The sequence below is a fragment of the Panthera uncia genome, assembly GCF_023721935.1.
Source record: "Panthera uncia isolate 11264 chromosome C1 unlocalized genomic scaffold, Puncia_PCG_1.0 HiC_scaffold_3, whole genome shotgun sequence".
Lineage (NCBI taxonomy): Eukaryota > Metazoa > Chordata > Mammalia > Carnivora > Felidae > Panthera > Panthera uncia.
In genome coordinates this window covers 22,839,894-22,865,473 of record NW_026057584.1, presented here as the reverse complement: position 1 = coordinate 22,865,473, position 25,580 = coordinate 22,839,894, and the positions used below count along the sequence as shown (strand labels likewise).

Sequence of the window (25,580 nt, the reverse complement as noted above, 5' to 3'; positions counted from 1 at the left end):
TGAAGTGATAGAAATGATCTGGATCTTAATCTAAATGGCAGTTACACAGGTACATACATAGATAAAAATTCTATGTTTTGATAAAAATTCATTGAGCTAAGACCCTAAGATTTGTGCATTTTACTATGTGTAAATTATATGTTGTATGCCACTAAAGACACTTTAACACACCAAAAAGATATTTTAAAAGATAGCCTGTTTAAAAACAAAGTCAAAAAGTCTGAGTTGGGAGGCTTACTTTATATTTTCAAGTCTGTTTTTTTGTTTTTTTTTTCCAAAAGAATATTGAACCCATTGGTCAAATAAATAAGTCCTTATGAAGAGAAAATAAGTTAGTGAATATTCACTCTTCAATGATTTTAATGATGGTATTTTTGGGTGCTTAGTTTATGACTATTTGTGATTTTATTCTATGATTATTTTATGATTTTTAAGTTTTTAAGCTTTTTTTTTTTGTCTTGAGTATTAGGCTTCTAATAAGTATTATTTTAATATGTTTTCAACTTTTCACATGGTGGTATTAATAGTAGAAAAGCTTTTCATAAGACTAATCTTCCTGCATAGGGTTTATGTCAGTCAGGTGAGACTAAGTTGTATTACAGTGACACACAACCTCCAAACCACTGTAACATTTATATCTTGCTCTGGGTGTATGTCCTCCATATGACAGAAGGAGGGTTCTGCTCACTGACTCACCTAGGATCCAGAATGATCTAGCAGGCACCTTGAATGCTCTGGTTTCTGCCAGAGGGAAAAGATATCCCTTGATATTGTACTTCTAGTTAAGTGCTATACAAGTCAGGTTGGAAAGACCAGGAGAGGGGTGTTACATGTCATTTTCACTTGAAATGCCCAGAGTCTAAGAGACCCCCAAAAACGAACCACCAGAGTCCAGAGTCAAAGCTAAGCAGCAAGGGTCATTTATTACAGGTTCGAACCTGGACCTCTGCGCCCTCGTAGCGGTGACGCCGAGAGGTCCTGAGAGAGGTTTTTACACCCCTTTTATAGACAGGTACAAACAAGTCATGGGGAAATCAGGAATACACGGATGTGCCAAGCAATAATGATTGATCAGACATACACGGATGTGCCAAGTAACAATGGTTGATCAGAAATACACGGATATGCCAGGCAACTATGATTGATCAGAAATACACGGATGTGCCAAGTAACAATGGTTGATCAAGAATATACGGTTGTGCCAGGCAACTATGATTGATCAGGAATACATGGGCGTGCCAAGCAATTGTACAGAAGCGGAACAAGCTGGTTAAGCTTGGTTAGGTTTCTTTCAGTTTCCCGTAACTTAAGCTTTTAAGTTTTAATTTTCTTAGGCCTCTCATTCCCCCCTTTCTCAAGTACCTGAGGACCCAATCTTGGGTCCTACAGTGCTACTTAATCAAGCTCGCTTTCCATGTCGAGGAGCTGATACTGTGGCCTAAGGACCATAACCTGAATGGTGTTTAATCTATCTCTGATAAAGTTCATTATTCTGTTGAATATAATAGGGCCGATGGTAAAAAGGAGGAGGAGGCCTAGTAGGGGGCCCAAAAGGGGGAGAAGGTAAGGGAGAAACCCATGGAGTGCTGACCACAGTGGGTTCTCGGCTAGTTCTTTTCGTCGGCGTGCGAGGTCCTCTTGGAACTGTTTAATTTTGGTCCGAACTATTCCTGATTTATTGGCATAAAAGCAACATTTTTCTTGTAGGGCTAAGCAGATGCCGCCTTGTTCTGCGGTTAGCAGATCTAACCCTCTTCTATTTTGTAACACCACTTCTGCTAGGGAATCCAGCTGATCTTGCAGATCCTGGATTGTCCCTGACAAGGCTTCGACATCGTTAATTAGCTGCCGAGAAAGTCGCAGATAGGAGTGTATAGAGACTCCTAATCCTGCTGTCCCGGCTGTCAATGCACCTGTAATTCCTAGGCCTGCCAGGAGGGGGATAACAGCCACAGCTCGTTTGGATCTGCCAGCTACAAAATGTAGACTAGGAATGGGCATGGGGGTTTTTCCTGCAACCAAGTCAATATCTGGCAGTAAGGTGGCCAGGATACATACTCCAGTCCACTTATGAGGTAGATAAGTGTAGGCTTGGTTATTTCCACAGACGAAAACGGTGGTGTTGGTACTGCATAACGAGGAGTTGATAATGACGTACTGGTGGCATTGGGCAAGGGATACGATTCCTACATCTATGTTGTCATTCTGGGAGGTAAGGTTATTTATAAAGCACGAGGCATTGAATGGGCTAATGAATTGAACGGGGAAGGGGTCAAGTAGGGAGGAAGGTAAGCAGTCATTGGTTATGCTGATATTAATTTCAGTGGGGATGGCGATGGGTCGGAGAGTCCACCGGGATAGGCAAAGCCAACAATCTTGGGCTAGACTCGGGTTAGAGATGTTTAAGAGTAAGAAAGTGGCTTCTAGGACAGACATTGTCTGAGGGTCTAATTCATAAGGGTCGTGCCTAGGGAGAATTAGGGGGTGGTAATTAAGCTGTGGATACATGTGTTTTGCAATTTCTTTAAGTTTCGCTTGCGTTTCTATCTGTCTGACAGTGTCCTGGGGTCCTCCGCCATCAGACACATGTATGGGGGCTCGTGGGTTCCAGCAGACGGCTTTTCCAAATGAGCCACGGCAGCCAGCTTGAAGTTGCATATTATTATCATTAGCTTTTGCTGCCCTGACACTCTGAAGGATAGCTGTAAAGTAGGTTGTGGAATTGCCTGGCCCCATACATTGCTGATAGGAGTCATAACAAGAACTATGCATCGATTCCTGGAAAGTAGAGCAAGGGCATTCTGCTGTGGGGGGCAGGGGTTTAGGTTTGTCAACACATAACCACTGCTGTTTTTGGGGTCCTGTGATATCATAGGTCTGGGTTAAGTAAGCAATTGTGGTCCCACAGTCTTGGGTTTGAGTGTATATTTGCTGATAGTGACCACCCTTTCCTATAGAGCCGGCTATTAGTCTTTTACCATGTGGCAGGGTAAGGGTTCTAACTACGCCACCTCTGCAATCACAGGGCCTCCCATACAGAGCTTCATACAATTTCCGTTTGTCAACGGAGGCATTTAGTCCTCCCTCTAGGAGTTTAAGGTTGAGGGCTAGTAGGACAAGGGTTACTATCTTGAACATGTTTAGGGGAGGCACGGCGCAAGGTTAGTTTGAGGGGGTTTTTCTTACTCCGGTTTACAGTCCAAGTAATATTCTTATCAGTGTGTCCCACAAAGTCAGACAGCGGGTAGACAGGTTTCACGTGGGTGTGGTGAATCCAGGTGGGGAGGTTATCTACCTTGATGGCGGTGGGAGTCGTCAGGATGATTTGGTAAGGTCCTTTCCACCTGGGTTCGAGGTTCTCCTGCCTGTGTCGCTTGACGAGGACCCAGTCTCCTGGACGATACTGATGAGGAGTGGGTGGGAGCTCTGTCTCATACAGTTCTTTTAGTTTAGGCCACACGGCCTCATGAACCCGCTGTAGAGCCCTGAGAGAAGACAAGAGGCTGTTATCTCGGTCTAATTGAATAAGGTTTGACTTAAGATTAGGTATAATAGGTGTGGGTCTGCCAAACATGATTTCATAGGGTGTAAGGCCCAACTTGTATGGGGAGTTGCGAACCCTGTACAGAGCGTAGGGGAGTAACTCTACCCAATTAGCGCCAGTCTCCATAGTCAATTTAGTAAGGGTCTCTTTTAGTGTTCTATTCATTCTTTCTACTTGTCCTGAGCTTTGGGGCCGGTAGGCACAATGTAATTTCCAATCTGCCCCAAGTACGGAAGCCAATCCCTGACTTACCTTAGAAACAAATGCAGGTCCATTGTCTGACCCTATCATGACTGGAAAACCATACGTGGGCAGGATTTCCTCTAGGATCTTTTTGGCTACTATTTGCGCCGTTTCCTTCTTGGTTGGGAAGGCTTCAGTCCATCCTGAAAAAGTGTCTATGAACACTAGTGAGTATTTATAACCGTATTTGCCGGGCTTTACCTCGGTGAAGTCCACTTCCCAGTGGGCTCCTGGTATGGTTCCTCTTTTTCGGTGGCCTTGGGCTGTGGTATGTGGGTGCGCGTTTTGGAGTTGACATGTAGAACAGGCTGTCACAACCCTTTCTGTCTGGTCAGAGATATTTTTTAATACCAGTTGAGATTGTCTGAAGAGATCCTGAAGTCTTCGGGGCCCCAAATGGGTAGAGTGGTGTATTTTTGTCAGGATTGCGTGGCCCAATTTTTCGGGAAGGATAAGGCGGTCTCTAGAGTCCCTCCACCATCCATCTGTAACTTGTGTCATGGGGAGCTTGCGCATCCAAATAAGATCATCTTCTGAGTATTCAGGCTGTGGGGGTAAATCTCGGGGCCCTGGGTCTGGTAGCTGTGCAGGGAGTACTTGAATGAGGTTTTGTGCTACCTGGCATGCAGTCTGGTCAGCGAGGTTATTCCCTCGAGAGGCTGGATCAGTTATTTTTTGGTGACCCGGGCAATGTACTATGGCCAATTTTTTAGGGGCCCAAATAGCGGCCAATAGGGCCAGAATTTCATCTTTATTTTTGATGTCTTTGCCTTCAGCAGTGAGTAGTCCCCTCTCACGGTATATTGCCCCATGTATGTGGGCCGTAGCAAAGGCATACCGGCTGTCCGTATATATAGTCACTTTGCGGTCCTGCCCCATTTTTAATGCTTGGGTTAATGCAATTAGTTCTGCCCTTTGGGCAGAAGTCCCTGGGGGCAGAGCCTTTGCCCATATCACTTCAGTCTCAGATGTCACTGCTGCCCCTGCATACCTCTGTCCTTGATGGACGAAGCTACTTCCGTCAGTAAACCAGGTGACCTCAGCATCAGGTAATGGCCGGTCCTGTAGGTCTTCCCTTGTTCCATGGATCTGTGCTAGGATGTTGGCACAGTCATGGAGCGGGGAGTCCAGGTCAGGGTCGGGTAGCAGCGAGGCTGGGTTTAAAGTTCGGGGAGGGGTGTATGTGATTCGCAAAGGATTTAACAGGAGTCCCTGATAGTGGACCATCCGAGCATTACTCATCCACCTATCGGGGGGCTGCTTGAGTACTCCTTCAATGGCGTGGGGTGTGGTGACATGTAACTCTTGACCCAGGGACAGCTTATCGGCATCTTTAACCATTAGGGCTGTAGCCGCTATTATCTGGAGACAAGGGGACCATCCTGCAGCTACAGGATCTAGTTTTTTTGAGAGATTGGCCACTGGTCTGGGCCATGGACCTAAATGCTGGGTTAGCACTGCCTTGGCTATGCCTTGGTGCTCATCTACATATAAGTGGAAAGGTTTAGAGATATCCGGCAGTCCTAGAGCTGGGGCCGATAGGAGAGCTCTCTTTATCTGTTGGAATGCCTGCTCAGCTTCCGCAGACCATTCAAAGGATGGTTGGTTTTTAGAAACTGCGTAAAGGGGTTTGGCCATTTCAGCAAAACCTGGGATCCATAATCGGCAGAATCCCGCAGACCCCAGGAATTCTCTCACCTGTCGAGGCGTGTTGGGTCGCGGGATGCGGAGGACAGTCTCTTTCCGAGCATCAGTGAGCCATCTTTGTCCTCCTTTTAGTAAGTACCCCAGATATATTACCTCAGGCTTGCAGATTTGGGCCTTCTTAGCGGACGCGCGGTACCCTAGGTTCTCCAGCGTCTGTAGGAGGTTTTTTGTCCCCACGAGGCAGGCTTCTCGGGTCTCGGCTGCAACAAGGAGGTCATCTACATATTGTAGGAGAGACACATTTGGGTTTAATTTCCGGTACTCACTTAAATCTTCGTGGAGGGCTTCATCAAATAGGGTGGGGGAGTTTTTAAATCCTTGTGGAAGTCGTGTCCAGGTGAGTTGTCCATTTATGCCTCTTTCTGGGTCCGCCCATTCGAATGCAAAGATATCTTAGCTCTTGGGGGCCAAGGGCAGGCTGAAAAAGGCATCTTTTAAATCAAGAACAGTATACCATCGTTTGTCTGGGCTGAGGGTACTGAGAAGAGTATAAGGGTTGGGCGCGGTAGGGTGTATGTCCATAACCCGTTTGTTGACCTCTCTTAGGTCTTGTGCTGGCCGATAATCTCCACTATTAGGCTTGCGCACAGGCAACAAAGGGGTGTTCCATGCCGAATGGCATGGTCTAAGGATTCCGACGTCGAGAAGACGACGGATGTGTGGGGTAATGCCCAGCCTGGCCTCTGCTGACATGGGGTACTGCTTGACCCTCACGGGGTCAGCCCCTGGCTTAACTTCTATGAATAGAGCAGGACGATGTTTTGCCAGCCCTATTCCCCCGGTTTCTGCCCAGGCTCCGGACACCAGTGGAGCCAGTAGCTAATATCCTGTTCCGGGAAGGGTGGAGTTTGGTGAAGCCGATATTCATCTTCCAGTCGTATGGTGAGGTCCGAGATGGGTTGGTCCTGGGAGTCAGTTACTTTAGGCCCTCCGGGCTGAAAGTGAATTTGAACTCCCATTTTTGTGAGGAGATCTCTTCCCAGCAAGGGGCAGGGACTATCTGGGATGACCAAAAAGGAGTGGGTTACCCTTCCTGTCCCTAGATCCACGGTTCGTTGGGTGGTCCAAGGATATTTTTTAGTTCCTGTAGCTCCTTGGACCCAGGAGGACTTATCAGAGATTTTTCCATGAGGGCTAGTGAGTACTGAATGCTGTGCTCCTGTGTCCACGAGGAATTGCACAGGGGTCCCCTCCACTTGTAGGATTACCCTGGGCTCGGGGAGGGGGTCCGAACCCCGTCTCCCCTATTCTGAGTTCTGGGTAAATAGGATGGGGGCCGCTTTGGTTTGCCATGGCTTTGACCCCGAGTGCAGTTGTTTGTTTTTGGGACAGTCACGAATCCAATGTCCTTTTTCTTTACAGTAGGCGCATTTGTCTTTGTCTAGGGGGCGCCTAGGGGGGGCAAGTTTTCTGTTCTCCTGTGGGCCCTTGATCCTTTTGAACTATGGCGGCTAAAACTTTAGTCATTTCCCTGGTAGCTTTGAGCTGCTTGTCCTCTGGAGCGTCCCGATTATTATATACTCGCTGAGCAATGCGGAGTAAATCCTGGATCTGTTTTCCTTCTAAATCCTCTAATTTTTGGAGTTTCTTTTTGATATCAGAGGCAGCCTGGTTTACAAACGACATTACAACAGCAGCCTGATTTTCAGGAGCCTCAGGGTCCATGGGAGTGTACTGCCTAAAGGCTTCCATTAATCTCTCTAAGAAGGTGACAGGGCTCTCTGTCTTACCTTGTACTACCGAGTACACCTTGGCCAGATTAGTGGGCTTGTGTGCTGCATCCCGGAGACCCGCCATTAGAGTCTGGCGATAAATGAGCAGTCGTCCCCTACCTTCTGCCACGTTGTAGTTCCAATCAGGCCGAGTCAGGGGAAATGCTGCATTAATGAGGTCAGGGTTAACAGTGGGTCGACCGTCTTCCCCGGGGACCAGCTTCCGCGCTTCAAGTTGAATTCTCTCTCTCCTCCGTGGTAAACAGGATTCTCAAAAGCTGTTGGCAGTCATCCCAGGTAGGCTGGTGGGTGAACATTATGCTTTCTAGGAGGGCTATAAGATCTTTAGGGTTATCAGAAAACTGAGCGTTTTGAATTTTCCAATTATAAAGGTCACTGGTGGAAAAGGGCCAATACTGGAGTCGGGGATTGCCCGTTTCATCGGGGGGTCCTATTTCCCGCAGGGGTAAGGCTACAGTGGAGTCGGGGAAGCGAGAGCTTGTTTCACGCTGCGTGCGCCCGCGAGTTTGGCCGGCTGGCCCTTCATGGTTGGTTACATTTTCAATAGGGCTTGGTGCGGCCGCTGCCTGTAGCCTTCCTGGTTCTGGCACAGCTGCCGCTTCCCGCCCCCCCCCCCCCCCCGGTTCCCCTTGAGGGGCAACCAGCGGGGCAACTGGTGGGGCGGCCGCTGCGGGCAGGGCCTGGGGTGCAAGGGGAGGGGGTAGATAGGGTGGAGGGTCCAGGGATAGTAGGTCCTGGCTATCAGGCAATATGGGATTTAGGGGTGCTGAGGGGGTTCGCGGCTTGGTTGGGCCAGTGGAGCGGGCCGCGAGAATCTTACAGGACCCTGAGGAAAGGAAGGGGGACATCCAGGGTGGAGGGTTCTCAATAAGATCTTGCCAGACGAGGATGTAGGGAACCTGGTCTGGGTGGCCTTCCTCTCCTGGCCGGAGGGTTTTGGCCCTTACCTTGGCAACTATAGGCAAACAAAAAGTGCCCTCAGTAGGCCAGCCCACCCCGAAAGTGGGCCACTCAGACCGGCAGAAAGTGATGAGTCTTGACTGGCGGATGTCCAGGCTTAGGTTATGGCCTCTAGCCTGAACATCCTTGAAATTAGCTAGAAGAAGGGAGAGAGGTGTACTCTGGTTTTGTCCCATAGCCTGTATAGGAAAAAAATAAATGGGCCAAGTTAGTTTATGTTCCGGAAGCGAGTTGGATATACCTGCAGGGGAGAGGAGACAAGTTAAATCGCAAGCGCGGCGGCAAACAGAAAGTGCCTTGGAGAAGAGACCAGATACAGAACGGGTGTCCGTAACCTGAACAAAGAGTTCTGATGGGCCAAAATAGTGCCCCAGACGGGAGCCAGAGGACGTCTCCTACTGGTCCCGACTGACTTCCCTATAGCGCGTCCGCCAGGGCTAGGTCAGTCACTGATACAGATCCCGCGCGGGAGAGCCAGAAACGGACAGACAACTGACACAGACACAGACACAGATACAGACACAGACACAGACACAGACAGAGCCGGCTCACTCACCGATCGGTCTCAGAAATGACCCGTTGACTTGAGGTCTGGTGGGTTTGGGGGCGGGGGGCCTTCCCAGCCAATGCACCAAATGAAACGCCCAGAGTCTAAAAGACCCCCAAAAACGAACCACCAGAGTCCAGAGTCAAAGCTAAGCAGCAAGGGTCATTTATTACAGGTTCGAACCTGGACCTCTGCGCCCTCGTTGCGGTGACGCCGAGAGGTCCTGAGAGAGGTTTTTACACCCCTTTTATAGACAGGTACAAACAAGTCATGGGGAAATCAGGAATACACGGATGTGCCAAGCAATAATGATTGATCAGACATACACGGATGTGCCAAGTAACAATGGTTGATCAGAAATACACGGATATGCCAGGCAACTATGATTGATCAGAAATACACGGATGTGCCAAGTAACAATGGTTGATCAAGAATATACGGTTGTGCCAGGCAACTATGATTGATCAGAAATACATGGGCGCGCCAAGCAATTGTACAGAAGCGGAACAAGCTGGTTAAGCTTGGTTAGGTTTCAGTTTCCCGTAACTTAAGCTTTTAAGTTTTAATTTTCTTAGGCCTCTCACACTCACAGCTCTTTGGCCAGAACTTATTATGTGGCCCCACACTACCGCAGGGGGACCAAGAGGTGCACAGGGGGACCAGGAGGTGCACCAGAAAGAAAGAATATTGGAAAAATTTAGCTTTGAAAATGGCATTAAAAAGTTGCCTCCACCTTCTCTCTTCAAATTCTTTCACATTACTGGTTAGATGACTTTGTGATTACAATAAAGAGAAACTACGACTGTCTTGCCTTTGGCACTCTGTATCTCTGCAGTGGTGGATTAGTGTTCTGTTTTCTCATCTCTAGATGAGTTGAGATCCATGCCCTTGAGTTGCTGTGAGGATTAAATGTAATAACAAAAGTAAATAATTTAGCACAAGATGCTTTAGTCACATAATGAGCACTGAAAAAATGTAAAGTTGCCTCCTTCATCTGGAGTCATCAACTGTCTTGGCAGAGTCAAAGTGTAAATATGCTACAGGGTTGGAACCAAGTTATGACAAAGGAGTTGAGAGAAATAAGACTGTGCACATTACATGTCATGATTAACCAAAATCAAAACAAATATTAGGAAGAAGACCAAGGTATGTATCCAAAAATAAGATATCTGGTGAGGGTAGATTTTTTTTTTTTCCAATTTTCAGTTGTGATCTCCATGTAACTGTTTACTTTTTTACTTAACAACTTTTTATCAAATTATACCACAGCTGTCTTGGGCCCTGGGGATAATAAGAGTGGTGGACAAGACAAATAAGTTTCAAACAAGTTTCTCTTGTGGAGCTATATTCTATTGGGAGAAAGCTAACAACAAACAAAGAGACAGATTTTTAAGCAATTTTAGTTAATGAGGAATGATATGAAAGAAATAAAGCAGAGTGGCCTATTCATTGGCTACCAATACCTGTGGAAGGAGTCTGGAATTTATTCTGAGCGATGGTAATGTTCAGATGGCTGTTAGCAGGAGCATGGTGTGATCTGATCCAGGTTTTATTGATCACTCTACTGGCTGTGAGAGGAATAGATGGGAAGTTGGGTGAGAGTAGAAGCAAGGAGACCAATAAGGATGCTCCTGCTGTCTTTGGGCTGCGTATGATGGATGGTTTCCTGCACAGAGTGGTAATAGTAAAGAGAGACAGAGGTAGGCAAAGTAGGGATCTATGCTGAAGAAGAAGGTGATATGCTGGATGAGGGAAAGGAGGGGAGTGGGGTAGAAAGATAAGTATTCTAATTCTCAGGGTTTTTTTATTGTCTAATTTTTTTTTTAATTTTTAATGTTTATTTATTTTAGAGAGAGACACACACAGAGCACAAGAAGGGGAGGGGCAGAGAGGGAGACACAGAATCTGAAGCAGGCTCCAGACTGAGCTGTCAGCACTGAGCTCGATGCAGGGCTTAAACCCACTAACCGTGAGATCATGACCTGAGCCGAAATTTGATGCTTAACTGACTGAGCCACCCAGGCGCCCCATGCCTAAAGTTTTTTGTTTGAGCAACTGGTGATGCCATTTACTTAGAAAGATTTGGCAGAGTAAAGATAGGCAGTTGAGACATAGTAAGTAAAAAAGCCTGCTTTTGCATACTATGTCTGACATGCTGCATCACTAGCAGGAAACAGATGATACATGAAGTAAACTCAAGTTGAATGTTTACAGAGATGTGAATGGGATTAAGGGACCAAACACAGCAACCAAGAGTTAGCAACAATGGGAAGTCTGAAGGGGCAGGGCAAGGAGAGCATTACTGGACACATTGGAGATATAGTCATGGCCAAGGACCCACATAACACGAGTAGTGGAATTAGGTAGAAAACAGGACCAGTGACAAAATCACAGCTGAACAGGAAGAGAGGTAAAATGGTCATTTATCTGTCCTCTTTATCTTTCTGCTCTTTCATATCCTATTGATGCTTCCTTCTGGATGAATCCAACCAGACACCCAAGAGCTTGAGTGCCCAAAGCGATGTTGTTGGTAGAGAGCAGGGCACAGAGTAGGACAATGCCACATGGGGAGTGAATCTGACAGACAAATAGAAAAGGCAGCACCAATGCCTCTACTACTCTTTGTTGGGAAATTTAAGAAGGCAGGAGAGCTAAGGGCATAGATTATTTGAAAGTCATCAGCATTTCGGTGGTCCATGTTGCAAGTTCAGGGCTAATATTTGTCAGGCTGTCACTCTGTGTTAGGCACTCCATCAACATTTCACATGCATTTTTCCAATATAATTCTCAAAACAAACCTATAGGTTAAATATCATTACCTCATTGGCACGGTAACGGTACTTAACCTATAGGTTTGTTTGGAGAATTAAATGAGGCAATTGGAGCACAATGAAGTGAAGCAATTTGTTTAAGGTCACACTGCTATTAGGTAGCAGATCCAAGAATTAAGTCCCAGACGTTTCTATCCCCAGGGCCAGTGATAGCAATCATCACTGCACACAGCTTCTCCGAGAGAATTAAATACTGGTGCAATGACATGTTGGGTCACATGTGTTTTTTTTTGTTTTTGTTTTGTTTTGTTTTGGCTTTTTTCTTATAAGACTCTTCACTCTTACATTTTTTTCCACTTCTTTGAAAGAAAACAATTCTGACAAGAATTCATCAAAGAAGATATTCCAAATTTTACTATCCCGATTTGGGTATTGCTTTTGATTAAGGCTGTTTGCAGACTAGACTATTAGTAACCTACATATTCCCTCTTCCACAAAAAGAGTAGATTCACTTTTATCTTGGGAACAAAGCTGGATAGAAAAGCTTTTTTTAACTTTTCCTAATTCATGAAACATTTATCTTCAAGTCAGGTTTTGTTATAGCAGCACAAATGTGGTCTGTCAGCATTTCCATTATAACCCCATATTTCCAGGGCTTTTCAAGAGTGCCTTAGAGATTCTACTTTGAATTAAAACTTGGCATTCAGGATTTGAATCAGAGAACTCCATTTTCCTTAACAATTAATCAAATAGTTTAGAGATTCTCACTTTAGAAGAGCATCAAATGTAAAACTTTTACTAATGCAAAAAAAAAAAACATTTTTGCTAATTTAAAGTATAATATTATAGTATATATTAAAGTATATATTAAAGTATATTAAAGTGTATAATATTTGCTAATTATAGTTGTATAATATTATACTTGCATACCCTCACTATGCAAGTATAATATACAACTATATAGGATATTAGTTCTCAAAGAAAATTAACTATAAAAGTTCCTAAGACAATATATTAAAGCTAATTATAACTTTACTTTACTTTGCCATTTTGGCTTTGTAAGTAATTTATTTCTACTTTGGGTACTTAGAGAATTCGAAATTCTCAGCATAATTGGTTTAAAGTTGTAACAGTATCAAGATAATTGAACCAGAATAACATGGGCAAGGGGATCTGGAAAGAGTACCAAGATGTTTCAACATATTTTTGTGAAATTTAAATTCATGTGGGGAAATTTTGCATTCTGTGAAAAGGTATTAACAGCAAGCATTAATTCTGTAAATAAATATTTGAAATTTAACTTTGTGAACACAACAGTAATAGGACTAAACAGAGCTTAGTTATAAAGCCTGTCTAACTTTTCTTAGTTCCAAACTATTCCATGGATGTCCTATAGCAATGAGGAGACATGATGATAATACTCTTCCATATCTCATTTTGTAATCTTTTCTGTAGTCTTTCAACCAGCAGTAAATGGGTTTAGGACTAAGTAAATACCAGGTAGTGAATGAGAGGAGATGAAGCCTTTTAATAAGCCTGTTCTCCTGATTGACCTCTCTCCAGCCACATTGGCTGCTTTGTTCTAGAAATACACTATGTAAAAACTCCTATCTCTGAGACATTTGCTTTACCTTTTCCTTCTTCCTGGAATTCTTTTTCTCTTGATGTCTGCTTGGCTTTCTTCAATTTTTGTTCAAACCTTACTTTTTAAATGTAGTCAAACCATATCATTCCCTTGATAATTTGGTTTACTCTTAGCCCCTCAATCCCAAAACCCATGATACCCCTTACCCTATCTGACTTTTCTTTTTTTTTTCCCAATACTTATGATCTCCACAAACACACTTTATACTTTTTAAAATATCTATTCCCACCCTATCCCCTTATAATATAGGGTGGATGAAGACAAGGTGCTTTGTTTTATGTTATGTTTTATGTTCAAGGTTCTTTGTGCCTGACATAGATTAACTGCTCAAAAATATTTGTTGAATGAATACATTGTTCAATTACATCTGAATTTTAGCCCATAACAAGATTATACAAACAATATTCCACACATGACTTTCTTTGGTTCTTCTACAAAATTTGTGTTATTTCCATAAGATAATTAAGAATGTCTTTTGAACATTGGTGTCAAAATTAAAAGTCCCCATATTAAAATCCCCCATGTAATGTGTTGTGAGCCAAATTTTCTTGAGATAATTTAAACTGAAGTTTAGGAATTTTTGTGGCTAATAATTTTAGTTATTGTTTGGAAAAGATGACCTGAATGGATAGATGTGAAGTATAGTGTTCATAAAACAAATGATTATTTTGTGTTAAAAAGAATTTACATGTGTTATAACATTTTTATCATGTAATGATATTAATGATAACTTTCAAAATTCAGGAATTAAAATGTGATCTTGTATTCCATAACAAACAAAAGAACCCTACATACTCAGCTGTGATGGAAATGAGGTAAAAACAAGAAACCTCTATAAACTTTGACCCCATGGCTTGAAAACTATGCTAATTCTCACATAGTGAGAATTCACCACCAGCTCAGTAGCATAAAAGTGAGGGTACTTGAATTTCAGTCCATAGACCAGCATGTATAACACACTTACCAGCACAGCCATGTCTGATTTTGAATGGTAGCTGATAGCAAAAGCTAACATTTTCTATCATGAGAATGTATAATTTCATTATTGGACTAAACAATACTTTCAACCAAATAAAATTAATTATCTTTTGATTTTTGTCACATATTTGGAGAAATTTATTTGATTTTATTTCTGCTTTGTCTTCCTAGGGTAACTGTGAACAATCACTTTATGGTCATATGCATTCTGTCAATGATGCCACCTTCACTCCTAGGGTGAGTTCAGTTCTCTGGATAAATTATTTTAATACTTCATATATACAAGTTAACTGTATTGAAACAAAGTCCCAGGGGTGGGGGGATGGTAAGTTAACAGGGTGAAGAGAACAAGGCTAGGGATTAATTATGGCAGTGGAAAAAATATATAGTCTGGGTTGCAGAAGTTTAAAACACACATGTACAATATACAGTGGGAGGAATGACGAGGAATTCTACTATACTTACTCCACTTAAACACATTTTTTAAAGTGTCTTGTCTAATATGAGCTTCACAAAAGTAAGCAGGATAGACTTGTAAATATTAATGTAGAATCATAAAAATAATGAAAATGCTTGAATGGAAACCCAAGAATAAAAAAGCCGTCAAAGAAAAATAGACTTCCTTCAGGTTAGAACAGAGCAACCTTGATTTGACAGTTTTTCAATTGCTCATTGAAAGGTTTCAAATATATCTTTCTTCATATAAACTGATGACATAGCAAAAGTGTTTATCCACAAGCCTGAGGCATTCAGATATCAGGATGATTTCACCAACTAGGAAGACTGTTAAACACTGCTTTGAGTTGCTAAGCTAAAAGGGTGCAGATAGTACTCAGGGAAGGATGATTTAAGTTTGTTCTTTCTCAGATGAAAGCTATTTGACTGATAGATGACCTCTCAAGTCCTTTCAAACTCTATGATTTAATTATTGCTAACATTTCACTTTGTCTCTAAATTCCCAATAGAGTGTGAATCTTAATTCCATATCCCTCTTCTTTCCCAATTAGCTAAAAAATTAATCTGATAGATTACCTACTTCTAACTTCAAAATGACAGCATTGTCAAAATTCTGATACTATCATGCTGTTATTATTCTTTTAGACAGAAGAAAAATGCTCGCTAAAAATTATTTCTTCTAAAGGAATGTTGTTTGCTCCAACTAAAATTGTGCTGGTGTCACTGTGAATGACACCTGGAATGTTAGTGATGGGCTCAACTACAATTATATTTTAACAAATTCATCTTAGTAAGGAATTTCCATTTAATTGACTCTATTGAGCCAATATATTATAGATTAGTTCTAGGTACCAAGTAAAATTTTATTTTTAGCAGAATTATGGAGCCATTTAAACACTATGAACCCATATGATATAAGGATATTTATGCCAAAAATCTATTAAACAGCTTACAGCTTTACATACCCTAAGAAAAGTAAATGGAAGCTAAATGGAAATAAATTATTTTGTGAGTTAGGCATTTTATTTTTGGTAAGCAATAACATAGCTAAAAAAGACATACCATTTAACATCTCAAATAATAAAATTAATAAATATAGAAATAGGCAAATTAAATTTATTTATTTAGCAACCAAGGAAGATGTGCATTAAGTATACATAATTCAAAAGCAAGATGATGAATATGAGGCCCAGATGTCCGATAGCAAAGTGGCTAACCTCTTTTTGTTTATACATCTTTGTCCATACCAAAGGACTGTTACCACACTATTCCAAATCAACATCCCTAAGCCTCATGAAATGCTTCCATTATTTTATATCTTCTTTGCTATAAATGTTTAATAACTATTAAGGAAATGATATTTTGTTATGATGACTGACACTCCTAAGTGAAATTTTTGGTCACATATGTCAGTTGTTTTGGAAACGGTTTTATTTCACATACTTGCCAAAGAATATCAAAAGTTTAGGAGGTAGTAGTGACAGAAAGAGCACAAAGACTTTTACTCAAGGACATGGCATTGTGACACAGTTCCCATTCAAATAAACCATCAGACAAAGCTGTCATAATAAATGAATTATACAGTGCATATATAGCAGGCAGAGATTTGAATTATTTAGAATTAGACTTGCTAATTGTTTGATGCCTTCAGGGATATGTATTCAAATTGCATTACTAGTTAAAAATGTATTTAGCTATTTACGTAAACACAGTTTTAGGTAAATTCTACATTTTAAACTTCTGAGCAGAAATCATAAATGTAAAATTCAGTGTTACCTAGCTAGCAACCAAGAAACGCAGAAACAAACACCCAACATACGATAGTTATTTATGGTCCTAAAACTCTACATAAATTGAATTGTGTTTCTATGTTATATTATTAGGGCTATGATGTCTTTATTTCTGACTGATTTTTCTATTGGAAATAGATATTTTTTAAAACTGCTTTTTAAAGTAATCTGTTTAATGAAACATTTTAAGGAACTATGAAAGCTTTCTACTAAGTCCATTTTGTAAAGCAAAACAAAAATTTTAAAAATTGACAGTAATTGCTGAAAAACTATTAATAGAAAATTCAATGTACGTTAAACACAAAAGCAATAATATATATATACATATATATGTATATATGTATGTATACATATATATATGTATGTATGTATATATATATGTATGTATGTATGTATACATATATATATATACACACACACATACATATATATGTGTGTGTGTGTATATATATATATATATATATATATATATATATATATATATAAAACAGCAACAAAATGAGCAGGGTATCCCTATCAGAGTGTCCTCTACCTTCAGTTTTCCAAGAAGTAGTCTGACCTGAGTGGAGATTCCATCAGGCCTTCTAGTAGCTCTTGTTGCATTTCCCTAGAGGGATGGCATGGTAGGGTGGGTGTCCTTATCTTTCCGTGGCTGTTTCCAGCTGTTTTCAAAGGCAGGTAGCCAGTGTGGCTATTGCTGTGCCTGCCTGATGAAGTCAGGTGAACACTATAAATCAACTCTATTAGAATACCAATGTATCTTTCCTTGGGAGTATTTACCTCCACCTCACACATTTAAGCTAGGAATTTAGCCTCATTGTTGAACAAAATTGGAAGGCTGTACAGGATCAAAGACAATTCTAGTAGTTATAGGGTTTTAATTAGAAAGAGAAGTCTTCAGACTTACCTCAAGTCCTATTCTTACTTCTAATTAACCTGTTGTATTAATTCAAATATTGTTATATTGATTTTCCAAATATAGAGGTATGTGTCTTTATTGTAATTAAATAAAATATGGATGTTCTGGTTCAGAAATGGATAACATTGTATATAGCCTTAGTAGAAGACAAATCAAATTCTAACTTGTTTTCCACATATATAATGCTGTGAAAGCTGTAGCTGCCAAGAATGGAGGTGAAGGAACATGAAGTCAATCAGTGTTATCTTTACAGCAGTCTGAAGTTTTGAATAGATAAGAGAAAAATGGGTTTAAGGAATTTGTACTAAGGAAGATACCTACTCCATCTGTTGACCTTGAGTCATGTGGAGGGTAAGAGATCTAGAAGGAAAGTGGTAATTGTGGATGATATTCAGGGTCACAATTTAAGCGAGGAAGATAAAGGAAGTGTTGGGATTTTAAGGGAATTGGCTGACTATGTATATGGAGAATGGTAGTGAAGGGTATATGAGAGATGGGAGGGGTAATGAGCTCAGATTGAGGAACAAACATAACTCTCTGGAAATGAAAGTCTAAGTAATAAGGGAAAACCTGCTGGCTTGAAAGGTCTATCAATAACAGAAATAAATATAACACCTTCTGTATGTCAAAATGGCCATAAAATCAAAATGAAAACATAAAAAAGCCAAAGAACTCATAAAACATAAAGGTATGGGAAAAGATTAAGTCCAGTCTGCATTCTATCCCTAAGTATCTTACCCTGCACTTCCTACCATAAGGAAGTATGGTCTAAGTTAGCTTCATTTTAAGGGTCATCAAGGAAAAAATTGACTTCCAGAATTAAGTGAGGGCTCATGGATCAAATGAGATCTTTTAAACTCAAAATACACCAGCATCCCACTGAAATCCTAAAGCAGATTGACCGCTTGAATAGATTTCACTGCTGAGAATCTCCCAGGCACTCTCCTTCATTCTTTGAAGACTACAGTTCCTGAATCACTCTTTCTCTACCTATGTGGCCCATGAGATAGTCTGACCACGTACTTCCTTGACCACATTTTCTCCAACACCCTTTTTCTCCTCAGCTACATGTTCCAGAAGTCAGACTCTGAATACCTTAGTCATTAACTGTAAATGTATTGCATCCAAAATCTCATTTCCAAGCATGCTTTTCTGAAAGCTTATTTGTCTTTCCAGGTCTTAAGTAAATCCAGTACAACATTTTCTCTCCCTGACTGAGAGGTCTAATCAGTTAAAATCTCACTCACCTTCTTATCACCCTTTCTGCCTTCACTTTATCATTTTACCCCAGCTTAGGTTCTTCAGTTGCTATTCTGTCAGTTCCATTGCAAAGAACTTTAGTTCAATTTGAACTAATTTCCTCTATATTACATACCTGGAAAATCTACATTCTTTAGCCTGTACAGAAAGGATTTAAAAATGCAAGAGAATTGGGGTGCCTTGGTGGCTCAGTTGGTTGAGTGTCTGACTCTTGATTTCAGCTCAAGTCATGGTCTCATAGTTTCCCAGGTTTGAGCCCCTTGTCAGGCTTTGCACTGACTGATGGCACAGAGCCTGCTTGGGATTCTCTCTCTCTCTCTCTCTCTCTCTCTCTCTCTCTCTGTCCCTCCCTCACTCATGTTCTCTCTGTCTCTCTCAAAATAAATAAATAATTTAAATATTTTTTTAAATTAAAAAAGTGTTTTTTAATTTAAAAAATTAAAATTGAAATTAAATAAAAATGTGGGAGATTTTAATATACTATACCATCAAATTGGTTGCTTTCTGGTTGTTTTTTTTTAAATATAGTTGACACAAAATGTTGCATTAGTTTCAGGTGAACAACTTAGCGATTTAAGAGGTTTATGTATTATGCTATGTTTATCACAAATATAGCTACCATTGGTCCTGTTACATCACTGTTAAAATGTCTTTGACTGTATTCCTTATTCTCTGCTTTATATTCCCATGACTTACTCATTCCATAGCTGGAGGCCTGTATCTTCCTCTATCCTTCACCCATTTTGCCCAACGCCTCATCCTCTTCCCCTCTGGCCAACCATCAGTTTGTTCTCTGTATTTATAGTTCTGATTCTGCTTTTTGTTTACTCATTTTTTTTACATTCCATTTATGAATGGGATCATATGGTATTTGGCTTTCTCAGTCTGAATTATTTCACTTAGCATAATCCCCTCCAGTTTCATCTATGATGTCTCAAATGGCATGATCTCATCCTTTTTTATGGCTGTGTAATATCCAGTATCCCACTGTGTGTGTGTGTGTGTGTGTGTGTGTATACACCACATTTTCCTTATCCATTTGTCTATTGATGGACACTTAGATTGCTTTCATGTCTAGGCTATTTTAAATAATACCACAATACACATAGAGGTGCATATATCTTTTGGAGTTAGTGTCTTGGTTTTCCCTGGATAAATACACAGTAGTGGAATTTTTGGATCATATAGTATTTCTAAACAGTTCCTTTTCTCCACATCCTTGCCAACACTTGCCTTGTTTCTTGTCTTCTTGATTTACGCATTCTAACAGATATAGATGATATTTCATTGTGCTTTGATTTGCATTTCCCATTAGTGCAGTTGAGCATCTTTTCATGTATCTGTTTACCACCTGTATGTTTTCTTTCTAGAGATATCTATTCAGGTCTTCTGCCCATTTTTAGTAAGATTGTTTGGGTTTTTTTGGTGATAATTTGTAGAAGTTCTTTATATATTTTGGATAATCCTTTATTGGATATATCATTTGAAAATATGTTCTCCCATTCAGTAGGTTGTCTCAGTTTTTCCCTATTGAGAATGATAAGTATGGGTTTTTCATATATGATTTCCATATATGGTTCCTTATTTGATTTTTTTTTGAGAGTTTTTATCATGAGTGAAAATTTTGGACCAATGTGTTTTCATTTTCATATGTCTCCATGTATTTTTTTGATTACTCCTCTCTTGCTTCATTGACTCATTGATTGTTTAGTATCATTTTATTTAATCACATGTTTGTATTTTTTTTCCAGGTTTTTTTCATGTGATTTATTTCTAGTTTCATACCATTGTAGTTGGGAAAGTTGCATGGCATGGTATTGAGGCTTTATGGCCTAATATGTGATCTATTTTGAAGAAGATTCCATGTGCACTTGAAAAGAATGCATATTCTGTTGTTTTTGAATGGAATGTTCTATATATATCTGTTATGTCCATCTGGTCAAATGTGTCATTCAATGACATTGTTTTCTTATTGATTTTCAATGTAAGTGGAGTAATAATACTTTAAAGTATTAAAATAGGACTTTAAAGTCCCCTGCTATTATTGTATTACCACCTATTTCTCTCTTTATATCTGTTAATCTTTGCTTTATGTATTTATGTGCTCCAGTGTTGGGTACATATTTACAACTGTTATATCCTCTTGTTGGATTGATCCCTTTAACTTTCTGTAATGTCTTTCTGTGTCTCTTGTTATCGTCTTTGCTTTAAAGTCTATTTTGTCTGGTACAGGTATTGATAACCTAGGTTTTTTTCCCCTCCATTTGCATGGTGAATGTTTTTCCATCTCTTCATTTTCAGTCTGTATGCATCTTTAGGTCTGAGATGAGTCTCCTCTAGGTGAATATAGATGGCCTTGTTTTTATATCTGTTCTGCCACTCTATTTTGATTAGAGCATTTAGGCCATTTACATTTAAAGTAATTATTGATAGGTATGTACTTATTGCCATTTTTAAAATTTATTTTCTTGTAGTTTTTGTAGTTCTTTTTTCCTTTTTCTTTTCTTGTTCTCTTTCTTTGTGATCAGTGAATATCTATAGTGTTTTGTCTGGCTATCTTTCTCCTTATTTGTTTGTGTATCTATCATAGGCTTGGGGTTTGGGATTACCATGAGTCTCATATATAACATTCTAAGTAAATAGCCTTCATATTAATTTGATGATCATTCAAGTTCAAACACAATCTAAATGAATGTGTTTTCTTTCCCCTTTCTCTTTCCTTTTTACTCCATTCTCTATTTTATGTATATGTTGTCATATTTTACATCTTTTTATTTATATTTTTGTTAGGTCTAATTATGGCCAATTATTTTCCATTTAAATAAATCTCTTTAACATATCTTGTAAAACGTTTTGTGGTGATAAACTCCTTTATCTTTTATTTGTCTGGGAAATTCTTTATCTTTCCTTCTTATCTGAATGATAACCTTGAAGGGTAGAGTATTCTTGGTGGTAGGTTTTTTTTTTCCTCCAGCACTTGGAATATATCATGTCACTCCCTTCTGGCTTGCAAAAATTCCGCTGAAAAGTCAGCTGATAGCTTTGTAAGCTTTTCTCTTGTGAGTAACTTTTTGTTTCTCTCTTGCTGCTTTTAGGATTCTCTTTATCTTTAGCTTTTGACATTTTAATTATTATGTGCTATGGTGTGGACTTCCTTGAATTCATCTTGTTTGGAATTCTCTGTACTTCCTGGACTTAGATGTCTATTTCTCTCCTTAGATTAAGGAAGTTTTCAGTTATTATTTCTTCAAATAAGTTTTCTACACCTTTATTTCTCTCTTCTTCTTCTTCTTCTTCTCTCTCTTCTTCTCTTCACCCCTATAAGGTGAATGTTTGTTGCTTGATGTTGTCCAAGATATCTCTTAATCTGCCCTCATTTTTAAAAATTCTTTTCGGGGCACCTGGGTGGCCCAGTCGGTTAAGTGCCAGACTTCAGCTCAGGTCATGATCTCAGGGTTCATGAGTTCAAGCCCCATGTCAGGCTCTGTGCTGACAGCTCAGAGGCTGGATGGAGCCTGCTTCAAATTCTGTGTCTCCCTCTCTCTCTGCCACTCCCCCACTTGCACTCTGTCTCTCTCTCTCAAATAAATAAACATTTAAAAAAATTTTTTTAATTCTCTTTTTGCTGTTCAGCTTGTGTGCTTCCCATTACCTTGCCTTCCAGATTGCTGATAGTGTTATGCCCAGAATTCGTGATCCCCAAAGACCACCAGGGAACCGAGTCCAATGCAAAAGCAAAGCTTTTGCAAAGCTCGAGCTAGCTCAAGCTCAGTCCCCTACGTGCACCGACACAGCGGTGAGATACCGGAGAGAGAGAGCAAGTTTCAAAAGCACAAAGGTTTTATAGGGGTCTTGGAGTAGTTGGTGAGGTAATGGTCATGGCCTCAGCTGATTGGCTGGGGAAGGGTCAGAGTCCTGTTTCGCAGGTTGCCGGGCGTGGTTTGATCGGGAAGTTACTCAAGGGGAGGAGGCGTGGTCTGAGGTTTGAGCGGAGAATTTCTTTCTGCAGCCATGTCAGGGACATAGTCACTCAAGATGGAGGATACAGAACAAGATGGAGGACACAGAACAAAATGGAGTCGGCCGGCCTAGGTCTGCTCTTCCAATAGTTTTTTCTGCATCCTTAATCTATTGTTGATTCCCTCTAGTGTGTTTTTATTTCATTTATTGTATTTTCCAGTTCTGACTGGTTCTTTTTAATGTTTTCTATCACTTTATTGAAGCTTTCACTGAATTATTCCATTCTTTCCTCCAGCCCAGTGAGTGTCTTTATGATCATTACTTTCAATTCTTTATCGGGCAAATTGTTTCTTTCTGTTTCATTTAATTCTCTTACTAAGGTTTTTTTTCTTGTTCTTTCTTTTGGAGAATATTCCTGTGTCTCCCCCATTTTGTTTGACTTTCTGTGTTTGTTTCTATGGATTCAGTAAAATGGCTACTTCTCCTAAACTTGAGGGAGTTGTCTTATGTATGGTCACCCCTGTGCAGCTTGCATGTGCTTGGTGGTGGCTGTTGCTGGCTGGCTCGAGCTGTGGCTGTATATGCTACTCTTTTTTTTTTTTTTTTTTTTTTTTTTATGTGGAAAAATAAGCCATTTATTCGCTTAAGCCATGATTGGTTAGTTTGTAACTTACATTTGAACATATCCCGCGCCACACCCCACCACTGCCAGGTGAATTCTACCAGGCATTTATTTAATTTATTTATTTCATTTTAAAAATATAATTTATTGTCAAATTGGCTATAGTCACCCTTTTAAAGCATGACATGTCTCCATCTCTCCTGCTATTATCTTGCTGTTCTGTCTTTGGTTGTTTAGTAGCTATTTAGTCAGTGCTAAGTTCCTCTTCAGTAGAAATTGTTATATTAATAGGTTAAATTTGGTGTGTCTGTGGAGAAGGTGAGTTCAGAGTCTTCCTATGTTTCCATCTTAAACTGGAAACCTGGGCCTTTTTTATTTTTTCTCTTTCTTTAAGTTAACTTTAAATTTATGACTCCAAAGTACAAATAGCCACTCATTATTACTGAACATTTAAAATATATTTGTTTAGTGTGTTCACTTTTCTATTCACTTAGATTACTTTCATACCTTTTCCTCAAATATCCTCATACTCCCACTTCCCTCTCCTCCACAAACCCTCTTCTTATACCCTTGACTCATTCTTTTATGATAAAATAAAAGCCTTCAGAGAAGAAATCTCTTATTCCTACTACTACATCTCTAAATGTATGGGCATCTCCAGGCATTGTCACTGTCTCACCTTCAGTAATCATAGAAGGAGTTGTCAGCCTCTAAGATATTTTAATATTTTAGATTGTACAATAAATTTCATGTCCTGTTCTTCTTTCACTCTCTTCATAAGTTTACATTTACAGTTATTTCTTTCTTTCCCCCTTCCTATAGGAGTATTTTTATCTGTATATAAACCTGCTCCAAAATTTCCCATTTTTTAAAAAATGTTTGACATTCCATCTCTCAATCACTTGCTGCCTTACTTTTCTTACTTTCACATATTCTTAATAGTTTCATTTTATAAATTTAGACTTATTTAAAATTGCTTTTAGTAACAGATCTATGAAATATATGTGAAAATTTTTTTGAGAAAGAGACAGCATGAGTAGGGGAGGGAGGGGCAGAGAGAGAAGGAAAGGGAGACTCCCAAGCAGGTTCCACACAGCCAGCACAGAGCCTGATGTGGAACTTGAAGTCACGACTGTGAGATCATGGTCTGAACTGATACCAAGAGTTGGACATTTAACTGACTGAGCCACCCAGACACTTCTCTACTGAGGTTTTATATTTCTGTTACTACATTTATGATCCATAGAATTTCTGTTGGATTCTTTTTAAATTTGCCGACCCTTGTTTCATTGTTTTTTGTTTTGTTTTTGTCTGTTTTTGAGTTTAGATATATGTTAATTTTTTCACTTTTGAATCCGTAATTTCTTTGAAGTTTGAATGACAGTGTTATTTTTTCATTATCTTATTCCTCCATGTTGCCCTGAAATTTCCTATATCATCTTTTCTTCAGCCATTAAAGTATGAACTCCAAGTCAAAAACTCCACTGAAACTGCTCTTAATTTTCATATTGTTACATCCATTGATTAATTTTCCATTATTATCAGGTTTTACTTTTCATAATCACTTAAAAAAATTCATCATGAATCCTAAGAAGTAAAATCTCCATGGTCATTGCTTCTCAATCTACTGTGCTGAATCCTTCTTTATCTCTTGACTGCTAAATATTAAACAATGTCAAGACTCAATCTTAAATCCTGTTTTTTAGCACATTTTCTTTTCACATCATTTCATTCAAACCTGTGACTTTTGCCTACATGTGATGACTTCCAAGTAGGTCCCACTTGGATCATCATCATTACACTTATCATAAGCTATTTTGCTTCTCAGCCTGAATATCTATAATATCTCTTCTTTTAACATGTTAAAAATAAAACTCTTGCTTTCCCTTCATCTTAACTGGTTCCTTTATCCAGCTCTTACCATCTTAGTGTCACCCTATTTATCCCTTCACAGAAGCAGGAGATCAGTCATAGTTCACAACTGTCTTGGGACTTTTTGACTGTTTACTTTTTGGGAAAAAAAAAAATCTTTCTAAATTGGAATGCAGTGAAAAGAAATGAAAAAAAGAACATTTTAAAATCTTATTTGACTCAATATCTCTAAAATCTAGTATAGTTTATTTTATATTTTTAATGTTCAAAAATATGGTGAATGGATGCAGAGTTCTGAACAAATGAAAGTACAAAGAATTAATTACAGCATTGTATCATTGCATCTTATTGATTTCAATTTTATTAGCCTTCCAAATTCTGTGGACTGCAAGCTAAACATATTTTATTATCAGGATATATTAGTTGCTCCTTAGAAAGCCTGTATAGAATCATCGTTTCCTATGACTTTGGGACACTGGAAAATTACCAAATTTCAATTATACTTTTGGATCCTGATTTTCCCAGTCATGAGATATATAATCTTGAGCAATCATTCAGTTCTTTTTTGAAAAT

At 39.6% G+C, this 25,580-nt stretch overlaps 1 protein-coding gene across 2 annotated transcripts in view; it reads left to right on the top strand.

Annotated features, from left to right (window-relative positions):
• The window catches only part of SPAG16 (sperm associated antigen 16), a 1,017,964-nt gene that overhangs the window by 705,050 nt on the left and 287,334 nt on the right, over positions 1-25,580 (top strand). For both annotated transcript variants that reach the window (XM_049614974.1, XM_049614973.1), the window contains one exon: positions 14,300-14,365. In XM_049614974.1, the coding sequence (XP_049470931.1) occupies positions 14,300-14,365 (66 nt within the window). The remainder of the gene's footprint in view (positions 1-14,299; positions 14,366-25,580) is intronic.